The sequence below is a fragment of the Gymnoscopelus microlampas genome, assembly GCF_963454915.1.
Source record: "Gymnoscopelus microlampas genome assembly, chromosome: 5".
Taxonomy (NCBI): Eukaryota; Metazoa; Chordata; class Actinopteri; order Myctophiformes; family Myctophidae; genus Gymnoscopelus; species Gymnoscopelus microlampas.
In genome coordinates this window covers 36,260,751-36,277,086 of record NC_139942.1, presented here as the reverse complement: position 1 = coordinate 36,277,086, position 16,336 = coordinate 36,260,751, and the positions used below count along the sequence as shown (strand labels likewise).

Sequence of the window (16,336 nt, the reverse complement as noted above, 5' to 3'; positions counted from 1 at the left end):
GAAGAATACTGTGAGATCTGTGTGTATTGTGTTAGTACTAGGGATTTCCCTGAGGAGACAGTAGGCTACAATGTGAAAATATTGTAATGGACAGAATGGGGTGAAGGGGGATGGGTGTCCTTCTGCAGGAATTGTACAGCATCTTGGGAGACAACAGCAGCTTGAGACATGAGGACGCTATGAAGGATTTCTCAGTAGATACAGTGCCATGTAGACCTGGAACACCTATACGTTATACCTTTCAAGCCGGGACCACCTCTGTATAGTAATTGCTATATATAGTATTATTTATAGCATCAAAACAATATTTTTGAACATCCATTTGAAGTTAAGAAAACGTAGATCAGGATTTAGAAGACGTTTTTAGAATCGGCCCCAGGTCTAAATGGGTTAAGGGCTTAACAGAGCCTGCATTTGATTTGACTGTATTGAGCTATAAGGCAAGCAAGGCCCATGGTGATGTTGCTGAGCAGCCACAAACTGCAAAGAATGAGTGGAGTACTTGAAATGTTGGCCTTTCTGGTCAAACAGGACATTTCTTCTCACTCGCTTGTTTCCGTCTAACAAATACATGTAGCTATTAAACTGTGGAGAGCTAACCAAGCTTACCAAGTCCATTACACTTTACAACCCTTAAACATTGTTTGTATATCACTATGGAAGGACTGAGAGCAAGAGTCAAGAGAGGGTGCAATTTCTGATTTTGCGAGCTCAACATCCAAAACTACCTGCCATCACTCATCCATGATAATCAGGCTAGAAAACACAAAATGCTTTAGTAGAAACAGCATTCTCTGGGAGGTAGCCTAGAACTACCTTTTGAGCTAGATTAAACAGGAAGTCCAGTGCTGTGGTCAATTCTGACGAGACATCACACTTTGAAGGACAGATGGTTTTGTGAACTCAATAGCAAACTACTGTATTTAAGATAGCTTACAATTATCTGTAGGGACATCATACTCATACATCTTTTGCAAAAATAAATTTGCAGAACGACATTAAATTTAAAAAAAAAGTTTTATTGATCAATAATGAAACCTCTGATCTGAAAGGGAAAAGATTAACATGAAATCAATCATTTCAAAGTGCTGTCCCTGATTATTCTTGGCCCCCCAGCGAAGCAAGGCCTACCAACTACCATACCACTGGTTATAAAGACTACTTGGATCTGGATAGACTCTGGGCTGTGTGTCCTCTGTGGGTGTAGGAGTCTTGCTAAAAGGCTTCTTGGTTGCCCAGGGCATTTGGATGTTTTTTTAAATAATTTTACAAGGGTCCTCTGCTGTGGGTTCTGTAGTGTCAGGATGCCCAGTTGTGGCTTGTGTAGTGTCAGGGTGCTCAGTTGTGGCTTGTGTAGTTGGGGGTGTGGTCATCAGAACTGGGTGATTGTTGAAAAGATGCATCCAATACTGGTAGCGGTCAGGGGCATAGCACCAAATTCTGGGCCCTGGGGACAAGGATTCACTGCGGGCCCCCCTATGATTTCTTTTCTTTAAAAAAGATAAAAAAAATAACTGTGGCCCTAGTAACTCAGTCCCACTTAACACTGCAACGCCCCTGGTAGCGCTCATCATATGGAAAAGGCCATTGGGGAGGATAGGGTGGATAGTGGGGCAAGGCAGGATGTAGGGGCTTCTGGACCTAGGGAGGCTGGGGGGGCTCCTGGATAGAGGGAATCTGGGGGGGCTCCTGGACATGGGGAGGGTGCAGCATTTGGGTGTAGGGTGGAAGCGGCATCCAGGGCATTTGGATGTGAGGATGCAGGGGCTTCTGGACAGAGGGAAGCTGGGGGGGCTCCTGGACAGAGGGAAGCTGGGGGGGCTCCTGGATAGAGGGAAGCTGGGGGGGCTCCTGGATAGAGGGAAGCTGGGGGGGCTCCTGGATAGAGGGAAGCTGGGGGGGCTCCTGGACATAGGGAGGATGCAGCATTTGGGTGTAGGGCGGATGCAGCATCCAGGGCATTTGGATGTGAGGATGCAGGGGTTTCTGGACAGAGGGAGCCTGGGGGGGCTGATAGACAGGGGGAGGCTGGGGGGGCTGTCGTATCCAGGGCATTTGGTTGGGAGGCTTCAGGGGCTTCTGGTTGAAGGGAGGCCTCAGGTTGGAAGGAGGCTTCAGGGGCTTCTGGTTGAAGGGAGGCCTCAGGTTGGAAGGTTCAGGGGCTTCTGGATAGTCATAGGGGTAATTATAGCATGGGTTTCTAAAGCGGGAGTTGTCAACATAGGGCAGGAGAGTTTGAGTGCTGTTCCAAACCAAAGCATTGGCAACACATAACATCCATTCTGAAGGGGGAAAAAAGACATTACAACTTAACAAAAACAAAACATGGGATGCATATACATTTTGTATTAAAACAATGACAGGAAATGCAAATATTTCACCTCTTGTGTCATACAGCCATCATAGTCTGCCGCCAAAGCAAGACCCATGGGGTTCCTCTGCATGGAGAAGACGCAAGTTGAAGGTAGCGCATTTTCTGTGGAAGGCAGTATATATATAAACAATGTAAAGGAAATATTCACACATCCACTTATTTTGGATGCAGGTGCGTTGGACGGTGAAAACTGAAGCGAACATGAAAAAAAATTCTCATGAACAAAAGGTCCCTCACACTGCTCAGCAACCTCTTTTATTCAAACTGACAGACGTTTTGGTCCCATTGGACCTTCAACAAGAGTATCTTTGTTCATGAGAATATCTTTTCATGTTTGCTTCAGAGTGAGAGTGTGTGTGTGTGTGTGTGTGTGTGTGTGTGTGTGTGTGTGTGTGTGTGTGTGTGTGTGTGTGTGTGTGTGTGTGTGTGTGTGTGTGTGTGTATATATATATAATGTGATAAATATATTTATACAGACATGGCAGCTATATGTCTGAGCTTGTGTTTAATGATTATATTAAACAAATTGTACAAGGACTCTACCCAATTCAAGCATGAAGAAAGAGGCGTCAGGTCCCGTGGCTTTGAGTTTCATATTGTTTGCACTGCACTGCAATGACGGGTCCATTCGTCTCAATGCTGCTTCTTTGGAAGTGAAATCATCCTGCAGTCCTTCCGGAACAACAGTTGATAAATTAAAAATACACATTTACTAAATGGAAGTTCTACATGAATACAGATACTAGAGTAAGCAGCTACAGTACCTCCTGCATCATCTGCTTGATAGTCATCATACAGCAATCCACTGCTTTGTTCAGAAACATCAGTTTTTAAAACAGAGTTAAGATCTTTGCCATCAAAAACTATTTGTCCTGTCCTGACTCTGGCTGAGCTAGCGGCAAAGTTTTGTCCACCTTTCTTATTTAGTCTTGTCAAGCCAAAACAATGCAGACATGGGGGGAAAGAGGACAAAACAAACAGGACTGCTGTGGCCTGATACAAAGTGTACTTCCTTCCATTTTCAGGAGCCATACTAAACATTCAACCTGACCCCTAAAAAAACAAACCACATGCATTGAATTACAGCTACTTATAGTGTGTATAGCAATTCTGTAATCAACCAATCAGTGACCCTTCTACCTCTGTTGAACAAGCTAGCAACAGGTGTGTTCATTTAGAATCGTCAGCTGATGTGTAATCATGTTGTCTGAGGATTCGAAAATGATATGAGTCAGAGCCAGGGGTCATCAATATGTCTGTTCACAGACAAATGTGTCTGTGGCAAGACTCAGCCTTGTCCGTGGCAATTTTTAGTTTTTTATCAGAATGTTCTTGTTTTCACCATAAGTCCCAATTACTAAATGTCAGTCTCCAGGTGTTGTTCACAATAAGTATGACACTGATTTATTTATTAAACTATGGCACATTAGGAGTATGGTTCTCAACTTATCTATTTTCAAGGACCCCCAAAATAACTCTGAGAGTGTACTAATGGAACCAAATGGACCCGATTGACCCCTGGTCAGATCTGTACCTGGTGACGATGACCCCTGGTCAGATCTGTACCTGGTGCTGTTTACATTTCTGTCTAATATAAGTATTCAATCAAACCTGCATATTGTATAGACCCCTTAACAGACGACGTCACACTGATAAGAACCAGTATGCGTGCAACCAGTATGCGCGCAATGAAACCCATTCTATCAGGTGTCGCTAGGACGCGCCTCACCAGCCAACACACAAGAGGGGGTTGGGGTGTGCTGAAACCAGCGCACCCTGAAACAACAGGTTGAGAATTGATTGCGTGAAACAATCACCTGTACGTCCAGTCTCAATGTTGGTAAACAAATAATTGGTCTATACCTCTTGTGTTACATCTTGATTATGCTGATAAATGCCAATCTGGGAACCCACAGTAAAAATAAAAGGAAAACATAGCGCCCTCTGCTGTTTAGATTAGATAAATGCTGATGAGATTATTGATTGTGGAATGTTGCACAATGGTTGTGTGTGTGTGTGTGTGTGATCCTTGAGAGCGTTCCATAGTGCATATCGTTGATTTATGAGGTCTACAGTGTATCTAGCACCTGAACCATTTTAGAAGTATCTAATGAAAGTTTAGTAATGTATGTAGCTTTAGCACCTATAGCACACTGTAAATACAGCTACATGCATATATCATTTTATATGAACATTATGAACTATGAATCATTTTCTTTATCAATGTATTATGTTCTACACCCCCTTCATGCTACGTCCTACAATCTGTGATAGACAAACCTTTTTATATCCCGAGAGGAAATTCTGGCGATCCTACCTAGAACATCCATAAAACTACCAAATCACTACATGTATTATTGATATAATTGTACCCCAGTTTTGTTGGATTTAATTATATAATGTGTCCTTCTTTGTCTATACCTGACTTCCTCTTTGTTTTGTTTTTTGTGTGCTTATATGTTCTGTCCTGACCAGTTTTTATCTGCCTGCTTATCCAACGCGGCAACATCATTTGGAGATAAGATACCCATAGCCTCATAACCACTTGAACCCTATACTACCCTTGACTGGGGTCTTCCAGGGGTCTATATGACGCCACAAAAAAATAACATGTTAACAAAAAAGACAAGGTATGTCTGAGCTTAACATTTAATCATAAATGGAAAAAAGCAGGATTAAACAAGGTAAAGCAATGCTTCATGAAAACAAGTCAGTTGTCAGTAGTGAGGTGTACAAATTTGACAATTCCAGCATAGCTTTAACAATCAGCATATGGATTATGGTCAGTCATACAGAACCGTCAACATCACTTTTCCTGATCTTAGACCATCTCTCACACACACAGTGGTGTGTGTGAGAGATTTCCCCATTTTACCAAACCATTTCAAAGCAGCCTGGGACTTAAATAAAACATTAAATGTTTCACAAATAATCTTTATTGATATGGGCAACAGTTATGCATCAGCTTTGCTGTACGAGTAAAGGGGAAATGGTGGTATACATATGATGAAAATGAGTGAACACAAGGCACATCAGCTTGCTGCAGGGACTGTTGCGTAGGGCTACAGGGAAGTGGCACCTGAGATTTTAAAGGGATGGCCAGACTGGGGCTGGGGTGACTGGATAACTTGCTCAGTAGTAAATGTTCCGGCTGGTGTCACTACCGAGGTTGGGGCAGCAAGCCCCATGGATGTTGTGAATATTGTGGAATAGGAGGGCCATATTGTGGATTATGAGGGTCTTGGGGTTTTGTCATAGGAGGCTTTGCAGGTTTAATATTGGGATACTGTGGAATACGAGGCTCTTGAGGTTGCATCATAGGAGGCTTTGGTGGCGGCAGGATGCCAGGGTGGATGCCAGGGTAGAATAGATTATTCATAGGTTGTGAATACTGTGGAAGAGGCCCTTGAGGTTTCATCAAAGGTTGTGAATTCTGTGGAAGAGGCCCTTGAGGTTTCATCATAGGTTGTGAATACTGCGGAATAAGAGGCCCTGGGGGTTTCAAAGGACGCGTCGCAGGTTTAATCTGGGGATCTTCTGGAATACGAGGCTCTAAGGGTTTGAACACAAGAGGGTTATAGAAGGGCATAGAAGGATGTGGCACATTGTATGGAGAGTAATACGGTGGAGGATGCATGGGATTCCCCACTGGTGGCTTTATGTTTGGGGTGTTAGGGGGCAAGATTGGGTTAAGGTAAGAGAACCATGGTGGGACGAGTTGAGGAGGGACAGTAGTTTCAGCAACTGGAACAGTGGCTTCAGGAGCTGGAGCTTCAGTAGCCGTAGTGTGAAAAGTGTCCTTTGGATTGTAAGGGTACCAGGGATAGTACCAGGGATGGTAAGGGTACAAGGGAGGGATGAATTGAGCCATCGTTGGGGCAGGAGTTGCTTTAATTGTTGGGGCAGGAGTTGCTTTAATTGTTGGTGCAGTAAGTATTTCAGTTGTTGGGGGATCAGCAGTTGTTGGTAAAGCAGTTGTTGCCTTGGGGCAGCAGAGAGAAATTGGAATCCCCTGCCAGCGCATTGGCAGAATATAGCTTCCCATCTAAAGAGAAAAAGAAAAGAAAATTAGACTAAGCAAACTGACTCAGAACAAGCCGATTTCCAAATGGTAGGGTACCTGTTGTAAAACATTGCAGCCATCATAGGGGGCCAGCATAACCAGACCAAGAGGGTTCCTATGCATAGAGTATCCACAGGTTGCAGGGACCTGGCCAAGAGGCAGCAGAGGCCCACTTCCTGAGGGAAACACAATTATTTACTTCACAGTCGGGTCTCAAAAGCCATCAAATAGGCTAATGCAGCCAGCACAATTCTACCTTGTTCCAACTGGAAAAGTGATGCTCCTGGTCCTTTAGCTTGGAGTTTCATCTGGTTTCCACCACAGTGCAGTTTGGGTGACATGCCCCTCCATGCCATCTGAGCAGAAGCAGCATCTTGTTTATTCCCTTAGGGCAAGAGAGGATTGACCATTTATCAATCACATGTCTTGTTTACATGTTGTACACTTAATACTGTAGGTCAAAAACAAGACTAACCACACTCAGATTCTGTACAAAGAAGAAATGGGTGCAAGTGATATTTTGTTGTAGAGCTCTATATGCTCATAGCAATCATGCAACAAATGGCAATCCCTAGCAATATATCAATGCTATCGTGCAACAGGGGTCTCCCCGGTAAACAGAATAGATTTTCGGTTAGTATACCAATTTCACTCCAATCAGGATTGATTGAATATTTTATTAGGCAAAAAATGTAAACATCACAATTACATTTATAATACTTTGTCTAAAAGGTCCGTCCAAAACGGGAGAGAATTCTTACAGAATACCGGATAAACAAGTGAAATGAAGTGATTAAACAAGCAGCTGAGCAGACACATTTGGAATTAAAAAAAAAATTAAGCTGATGGGTTCTTGAATTAAATTGGTGACCCACCTGAAAATGAAATTAGTTTATTAAGAGCTGGAGAGACCTCCATAACTCAGTGCTTCATGGAAAGCATGAAATAGCCTACTGCCCCCATGAGTCTGCAAGCCATCAGCGCCCCTGCATAGTAGCCTACAGTACATTACATAAGATTGCTATGACCAGCTACTAAATATGACTAGGACAATCTTTTCCAAAATGTAAAAAATAAAGAAATGTATGCTTTGGAAAATAGTTGGAAATAATGTTAAGTCTACTTGACTGTAACATGCATGGTACATCAATGATCATTATCAGACCTAGATTTACCCCCAACATGACTGGATATCACAGGTTTTGCAGCAATTTGTAGCATTTGTACACTTTGTATACACTTTGAATGTATTTCTTTTTTAAAGTAATATGCATTTAGCCCCTCATTTGTTAAAGAAATTTAGATATAGAACTAGCTTTGTTTAGAGCCAATATAAAACCAAATATTATAATATATTTTTTAAATGGTGTCACTGTTCACAGGGGCAGGATGTAAATAATGTATATAATAAAGACAAACAAATAATTGTTACCTGGAGGAACTGCTTGAACGTCACTTTCATACCCTACAGAATGACTAAATGGTCGTTTAGATCTTGGTTGCACACTCGCAGAGTCTCCAAACATAATCTCCCCTTCTTGGACGCCTGCTGTCATTTCAGCAGCAGCAGCACCTTTCCTCCTACTTCTGCCCGTCGTGTTTGATTTATAGCAATGAGCCGTTGGAGTAAAACAACTTAATAGAATAAAGACAGCAGCCATGCACACAGTAGGCCTACATTTCCTTCCATCTTCACCCATCATTCTGCTGTTATCACCAGCGTTAGTTCCATAGACATGTTGAGCTGTAAGGCCGCTGCATTTGACTACTTGTTCAGTGGTCCAGCTGACCAATCAACCTCGGTAACGTTAATGAAGGGTAATTATCCTCACCTGCCACGTGTATTCCTGTGACGATGATGATGACTGCAATTATTCCTCTTGATTTGTGGGCTAAAATGTGTGCTGGGGTTGAAAGACCAATGGTTGCATATGCTGCACTGTGATAATAAATGTATCTATCTATCTATAAATCTATTTATTTATTTATTGAATAAATAAATAAATAAATTCATTCATTTAATTATCTATGGCGAATCAGCTTGCCAACAAACAGTGTGTTTGCCTACCTAACAAACAGTGTTAGGTAGGCTACATTCAACGTAATCTCCAAGGTTACGCTGACAACAGCAACAAGTGGGTTATAGCCATAGTGCGTTTGAACAGCACCAAGGTGAGTGCATACAAGGCCTATTTTTGTATACAGTATGTGTTTAATATGATGAATATATTTGGTAGGCTAGTATAGGCTCAATTATAGGCTCATTGGGTTATGTTTGTCTGATCAAATCAGTGGAATTATTACTTTGGTTAGGGTTAGAGGTTAGGGTTAGAGACAGAGGTGAATTAAATACTTTTTTCAACTTGTTGAATAGCTTTTATTGTGCGCTAGAACTTAAAACATCTGAGAGCATGGCAGAAAACCTTTACTTTTTGGATACGATGTGCAGAAACAAATATTTTTTTCCTCCTCCTAGATTTTCTACTCATTATTACATAACATGCAATTGTGCATATATTATTGTCATTGTTCTAGCTGTCTTTGAAAAGAGGGTGAGTGTGAAAGGAATGTTTCCAGACCACAGGTGTATCTACTCATCATTCCGGGATGGCAGGAGTTCTGAGATACAACCGAGAGTCTGACAGCCAGGTTCTAGATGCAAGGACCATTAATCCTGTGGTAGGAACATTACCACAGGTTCTCCTTTCTGTTTTAAATCCTAATGGGTAAAAACATGAATTGTAGTTATTTTTAGTGACTTCAGTTTCACTCAATATGCGAAGCACTGTGTTTTCCAGCCACAGACTATGACAGGCTCTGTGTCTTCTGTGATAATGTGTGAGTTCTGTGGAGAGAAGGCAAGGCCTTCATTGGACCTAATGTGGGTAGAGGAGTCTGAGGTAAAGTGAAATATGACTGTTATATATACGTTTATATAGGCTACAGCAGTGGTTATACAGTATAGCATGTCATTATAGGCGGAAATGTTGAATTCTATTATTATTATTGCTATTATTATTATTCCCTACACATATTCAAAAGATTGCAAAAATAGCAGATCTACAAGCTCACAACGTGTCGCATTGTGACACACTGTGAGCTATTAGATATTCTATTTTCACTATGAATACAGGTGTGCCTTGAGATTTTGACTTGCCCATTGGTGTGCCTTTGGTACAAAATGTTTGAAAACCACATGATATACAGTATGTTGTTTATCTATTTGTGTCTATCTGCACGTGACATCTCTCTCTCTGTATTACTGTAGACACCCACACAGTTCTGCTGTCCCCAACATCAGCAGCTGTGTGAGCTGCTTGTTTGTCAAATGCATCTGGCTCAGGAGAAATCTGACCTGAGAACTGATATTCCAACTCAACAGGACAACCAGACACCCACAGAACAGGAGGAACTGCTCTGTCAAAAAAGGGAGATTATGGAGTGCAGGTATAGACATAATGGATGGATGTATTTGTTTATTTTTTCAATATGCCCTTTGCTAAATATTGTTAGCATGTGCACATCACAGCTGTATAGTTTCATAATTACACCCCATGAAAATGAAGATGTATTATATTTTAAACAGTAAATGTGTTTGTTAACAAAATAACTAGCGGCAGTGGCTTAGGAGGTAGAGTTGCCGCTTAGGAACCGGATGGTTCCCAGTTCGATCCATAGACTGTAAAAAAGAATGGACAAAGCCACTCCCCTGCTTTCTACAGAACGAAAATGAAGCCGATAGTTCAGGAACATGCATTCCTCCATCGTTAATATATACAGTTGGCCACGCCGGAACTCAAACGCTATTGGTTGAGACCAGACACGTGACCAGCGAACCGGAAAACACCCCCAAAAATGCTATTGGTTGGGTAGTCTGTCAATCAAGAGCGGGGGCGGGGAATGAATGCTATTGGTTGTGTAGGTTGTCAATCAAATCATCCCGCCCCTCCTGGAGCATAGCCTACTTTATCGTCAATTTTAGAATAAATGGGACCATAATTTAGCAAAACGCATATCATGATGATTGAAAGGAGACTTTAAACTAGCGACTGGAAGCATATAGAATTTATGACAATTTTTATTACGGTAAGAAAATCTAGTCTAAAGTTTGTCAAAAACCCATTCACTTGCGCTAAAATAAATTCTTTCTGACACTTCAGGTCGGCGCAGGGTAAAACAGCGCCACTCTGGCCATTCATAAGCTTCCGTGTTGGCCTCATCGTAAATATCCAAGCCTTGCCCCTTGGTTCGATCCTAGGCTCCCCCAGAGTTAGTGTCGAAGTGTCCTTGAGCAAGACACTGAACCCCTAATTGCTTCCCATGAGCAGGTTGGTGCCTTGCATGGTTTCGTCTGCCATCGGTGTATGAATGTGTGTGTGAATGTAATGCACATTGTAAAGCAGGCGCTATATAAATACACCATTTACCATTTAAACAAATGGACTTGAGTTAGATTTTCATGAAACTTAGTAGTTACAGAACAAAACAAATGGCAGCATACAATATACTGTACATGATTTTACGTCCTCTACACTCTCAAGGTGCTGGTTATGTGACTGTCTCTAGATGTTATAGAAACAATGTAAGCATTGTCCACCTTCCTTTACCCTTCCTTTGGAATGTTCTTCTCATGACTGCAATGGAAGCAGGTTCAGTTGAGATTAAAACCCACCTCTTCTCTCTTCACTACACATCTGTATGCCAGTGCCAGTCATGAACTGTTGTGCAAATGACAAGTCAAATCTGAGAATTCTGACCATCTTGTGATACTGAATTAATACTGAATTAATTCATCAGTTATCTAATCCTTCTGTTGATAATCTTAATTTTTTTGCTTAGAAAACAGGAGCAAGACAGACTCTACAGGGATAATACAGCCCACCCACCTTTTGTAGAAACATGTGAGTAGCTATCATCAAGGGACATAACTCCCACCTGAATTAAATGCATTTAATTTCAGTCATGGCACACACACCTTAAACTGGATGGCATACAATTACAGTAGAACATCTTTACAATATTTATTGTATCTGTAAACATGGATATTGTTATTTAACACACAGTTGTAAAAGCTTAAACCTCGTAACTTTGTGTGACCTTGTGTTCTATAAAAGTGAAAACACTGATACCATAATTATACTGTAGCTTGATGTGTCACTGTTGAGATAAGAGACAATATATTTTGTGTTGCCACTTAGACATCACAGGGTCAAAGACTCTCAGCTACCAGCTCTCTACCTGCTCTCCAGGAAACGGACGTTGGACTGTGACTCCTCCTAAGACTGACAAGAGCCAAGAAATAAATAAACAAGAGGCAGAGATGATGATATGTTGTTGTGACCACAAGCAGTTTGGCATATCTTACCATCAGGTACAGTACATACTCGATATACCTCTGAATGTAACAAGTAGAAATGTACATATTTATTCTGACTCCTCACAATGTATAGTGCCATGCTGTGGTTCACAGCACAACTCTCAGAATAGATCTATGCAAAGAAACACAAGAACTAAATGAGCATATAACATCCAATGATTAAGTCGCACATATTAAAACAACAACTACAAATCTAAATATTGCATCTGGTGACTTTATCTGTTGCTTGTGTATTTACAGGGTGGAGCAGAATGTCTTCAGAAGTATTATAATAATGGGTTGAAGTTTCTTACTGTGTTCCCTGATGGCTCTGCTCAGGTCTTGTATCCTTTCAGAGGACGAAGGATCATAATTGTGTGTTCATGTGTTTATGTGGTTTGGCATTTAGAGACCACTAATTAAGCAGAGAAACATGGAAACAAGAACTGCTTGTGCGTGTATTCTACTGAAATGACAAATATGCTGTCATGCTGTCTCTCCTCAATCCCCTATGGCAAGTTGTGTTTAATGTCATCATGCTCTCATTGACAATAGGAGCAGTTAGATATTTTTGTAAGCAATCTATATGGAGGATATCCATCACAGTATGATTTGGCAATTTATAGTACTCTATAAATCCCTATTTTTGGATATTCATTACAGTTAATTACAGTGTTAATACAACAAATCCGAACCCGTAAGAGTACATATTTACACTCTCCAAATTAAAATATCACTGCAAATGTTGCTGTGTATATTGTTATGTCATGGCACCACAGGAGGCTAGTGTGTGTGAATTGAAAACTAATGAATTCAAACTAAAACAAAAGCACCAATTTTAAACAATCTACATGTTTACCCACATGTATTATGCTACAGGTTCATCATTAGCTCTGCCCACAAAGCCTCCTTCACTTTTGTTTTTACTTATTAAAGGTAGGGTATCATGTGTGTTCAATGTTCACCGTCCTTATCTTCTTAACACGGTAACAGCTACCCTTCTGGCCTACTGGCTGTGGTCATCGTGGTGACTGAAGGAAAGGGAAGGGTCTGCATTGTGTATGATGACGGCCCTGAGCAACAGATAAGGGCTTTGTTCCTGTCTGATGGCAGAGCAACATGTTACTACAGCCATGGTTCCATCTGGTAATAGAGCCCGATGGTGCATATGTTGTACTTTATTTAAAAGCAAATAATACATAATGAATTGTGCCCCGATGTTATACCCAATGCAGTGTAATTTGAGTGTAGAACAAGGTTTTAAAGTTTGGCATTTTTCATAAGCTTTTACTTTGTTTTTGACATAAGATTTCATATCCACTCAAAATACTAGGTTTATTTATGAAATATTGACATTTCTATCATGACTGGCCATTTATTGTTCGGGAAGATTGCACATCTTGTTGCTTAACGTGTGAGTGTTTATTTATAATGCAGGCTGAGCTTGGATAGTTCAGGTGGTCAGTGTTTGGATGGGCTTGGTGCCAGAATTCAGCGTTGGAGCTGGAACATCCTGAGCCCAACTCCCACCCCCCTGCGGCCCGTCATCCTGTCCCTAAACAAATGCATAGGGGTCCGGGTTCTGGGACGAGAGCAAGTGTTCATCTCCTTTCTTGCATGCAGCCAACAGGCCAAGTTCAGTATTGGTGCCTGTTGTGTGCAGGTACCATTGGACATCCTTTCTCACCCACACATAACACAAGTATCACGTTGGTGCAGTGCTTCAGTTTAAGTTTTAAGTGTATGTATACAAGCTGAATTATGAGGTTCTTTCTTCTTTGTCAAAATGCAAGTTGATTTTAATACCAATACCTGTTATGGGAAATAAATGTCATTCATTTCTCATATCAGGTGGAATATAAAGGAAGCATGCCTGCTCCAGGATCATCCTTAACTAAAGAAGAGCTGTTTGTCTTGGCTGGGAAGATTAGGGTTCATTTGACCATTAAGCATCTCCACCAGTGCCTTAGGACACCCTCCAACCTGCGACCTTTGAGAGCCAGACTCACCCCTCACCTTATTGCCGTTGTCCAAAGACTGCTAGAAGTGAGCAACATGGTTCAGATGAGCAAGAGAGAAAGAGACTTCATCCATAGTTGCCTTCAGGACTGTCTGATGTAACATCATATTCTAAGTCATATTGAAATCACTGGGTCACAAAGCCATAATCATAAAAGAAAACGCAGACATGACATGGACATGGGATTAAAGAGTAGAGTACAAAAGAAATAGGACCATTTTAATGTGCCGTACTAAAGATTCACCAAGACCCACGTAAAGAAAGCAGCATGCTGTGAATCACAGCTATTTATAGTGGGTAACATTGCCACCAATTTTAGCAATTAACCAATCTGTGACCACTATATCTCTGTTAAAGTAGCTACCAACAGTTCATTTAGAATCATTGCTGATGTGTAGTTATGTTGTCAGAGGAATGATATGAGTCAGTCCTGTATTCATCTTAGGCCACAAACCTACATTTATAGATATCTTTTCACTTGATTTATGGGGTCTATATTTAGGACTTTAGGGCTGATATATTCATTATGTAAACTAGAGGTTTGGGCCGCTTCGCGGCCCTCACATCTAGGCCCGATCATATCACAGTCCATATTTGGCAGTGGTACAGTAGCTGCATTGGAAAGTCCTTATGGTTATGACTGATCATGGTAATCGACTAATCGAATAAAAAGATACTGTACTGTATTAACCGTACAATATGTAAGTACATTGAAGGCGGGAAAGAAGCCTATATTATAGCCAGAGCTCTGATCAACAGTCTGTGGCAAGTTTCGGGGCAAATGGAGTGATCGTGTGTTGAGAAACCCCGGACACATCTTGGAGGTCATTTCAATTAAAGTAGTAGGATAGGATAGGATAGGATAGGATAAGTAAAGCTTTAGCACCTTTCTAAACCAAGATTTCAGAGTGCTTCTTCATGAGATCATGTCCACACAAAGCTCATTTTGTGACTAAGTGTACCTAGTGTATGTACCAGCGGCTTGGCATGAAACAGTTTCAGGCTGGGGTCTGATGAAGAGCAGCAACATGTGAAACATTACTCCAACTGCTTACTGTAGGTGTACTGTACAAACTGTAATGGCAGGTCCGGGGGTGTCAGAACTTGTGAATTACATTTTCTTGGACACAACTGAAATGACTTAGGAAAATAACTGGCAAATTGTGATACCTACTGCTCACTTTAGAAAAAATAAATAAAAGCAATTTAAAAAATACCTTCAGTCATAAAAAAAACATTAAAAAAACACAAAGGTCTCCACCTTTGCAGTCATTTTCCTCTCCCATTACCAGCTTTCCAGTACAAACATCTGTTTCCTTAAGTCTTCTTCCATAACTGTCAGTTCCTGTGCCCAAAGCATTTCTTTGTTCCTACATTAATTCCTGATGGAGATCAACTGGGCAGAGAAGTTTCTATTCTTAGAGATCTCCTTTGCAGCTATATCTGCTCTGGTACAGTTCACTTGGTAGTAGAGTTCTCTATTCTCCTATATAATGCTTCTCAGTTTCCGGGGGACATCACTGAGCACATTCCTGTGCTCAGCTTTCTTTGCCATCTGAATGAGGGGAGCCTTATTAAGGGTGGCAATCTCCTAGTCTTTCTCTTTGCTCTGTTCCATTTTCCTGGAACTGCCGTCCATTTCCTTTTCTGTTGCTACTGGTATTCATGACCTCGAGTTCCCACCTGATGTCACGTGGGAGTCCCGACTGCTCCAGCCCGTACTGAATAATTGCTAGCTTGCATAACGTCTTCAGACTAGGACTTAAGTCTAAGATGTTCAGATCAGAGACACTGGCATCATCTTCATCTTGATCTTCACATTCCCCTTGAATGGGTTTGTATCTGTATCCTTCAAAGAGAATGATACGATCTCCCACCATGCAACAGCACAGCCTAGACAGCACAGATGATGGAGACAGAGGGTAACCCTTGGGCTCAATCTTCTTCCAGGAGAAGGTCTCCAAATTGAATTTCCACGTGTCATTGAAAGTAAAGTTCAGACGAAAGTTAAGGCCACCAAATATGTACAGTTCTCCATTGTAGGCAAAGGCTGAATGACACGCCCGTCCGTCTGGAAGAAGTTCTGCAGAAGGCATGCTCAGCCAGAAGTTGGTCACTGTGTCAAACACTCTGATTCTGTTGTTACTGTTGTTGCACTCATGGCCTTCGAACTGTTCCACTTGACCCCCAAATACAAACATCTTTGTCCCAATGATGATGGCAGAGTGACATGATGAAGCAGGTGCCGGAATGCCTCTGGTCTTAATTAAAGACCAGACCATTGTGGTGGTGTCCAACGTGTGGATGCTATTAGTGTATCCAGAGTTCAGCTTAAATCCTCCAAAGATATACATGGTCTTCCCCAAGACACAGGCCGAGTGGCCGCACCTCGCCTCTGGAACTTTCCCTGAAATCTTGGGCTTGAACCATCTGTGGGTGTCGACATCAAATGCATAAAGCACGTTGCTGTACGTAGGTTCAGCAACGCCACCTACACGTGTAAGTAAAGCTCCCCCCCAGATA

General features: G+C 41.5%; 1 protein-coding gene across 1 annotated transcript; it reads left to right on the top strand.

The window, feature by feature from the left end:
• Nucleotides 1-11,757: 11,757 nt before the first annotated feature.
• On the top strand, nt 11,758-13,914 carry LOC311045058 (glutamate-rich protein 6; the record flags this gene model as incomplete). The annotated part of the gene is made up of 5 exons (XM_084056870.1): nt 11,758-11,808; nt 12,055-12,137; nt 12,787-12,939; nt 13,231-13,456; nt 13,645-13,914. The coding sequence occupies 5 exons, from the start codon at nt 11,758-11,760 to the stop codon at nt 13,912-13,914; spliced, it is 783 nt and encodes a 260-aa protein (XP_083912996.1).
• Nucleotides 13,915-16,336: the final 2,422 nt, after the last annotated feature.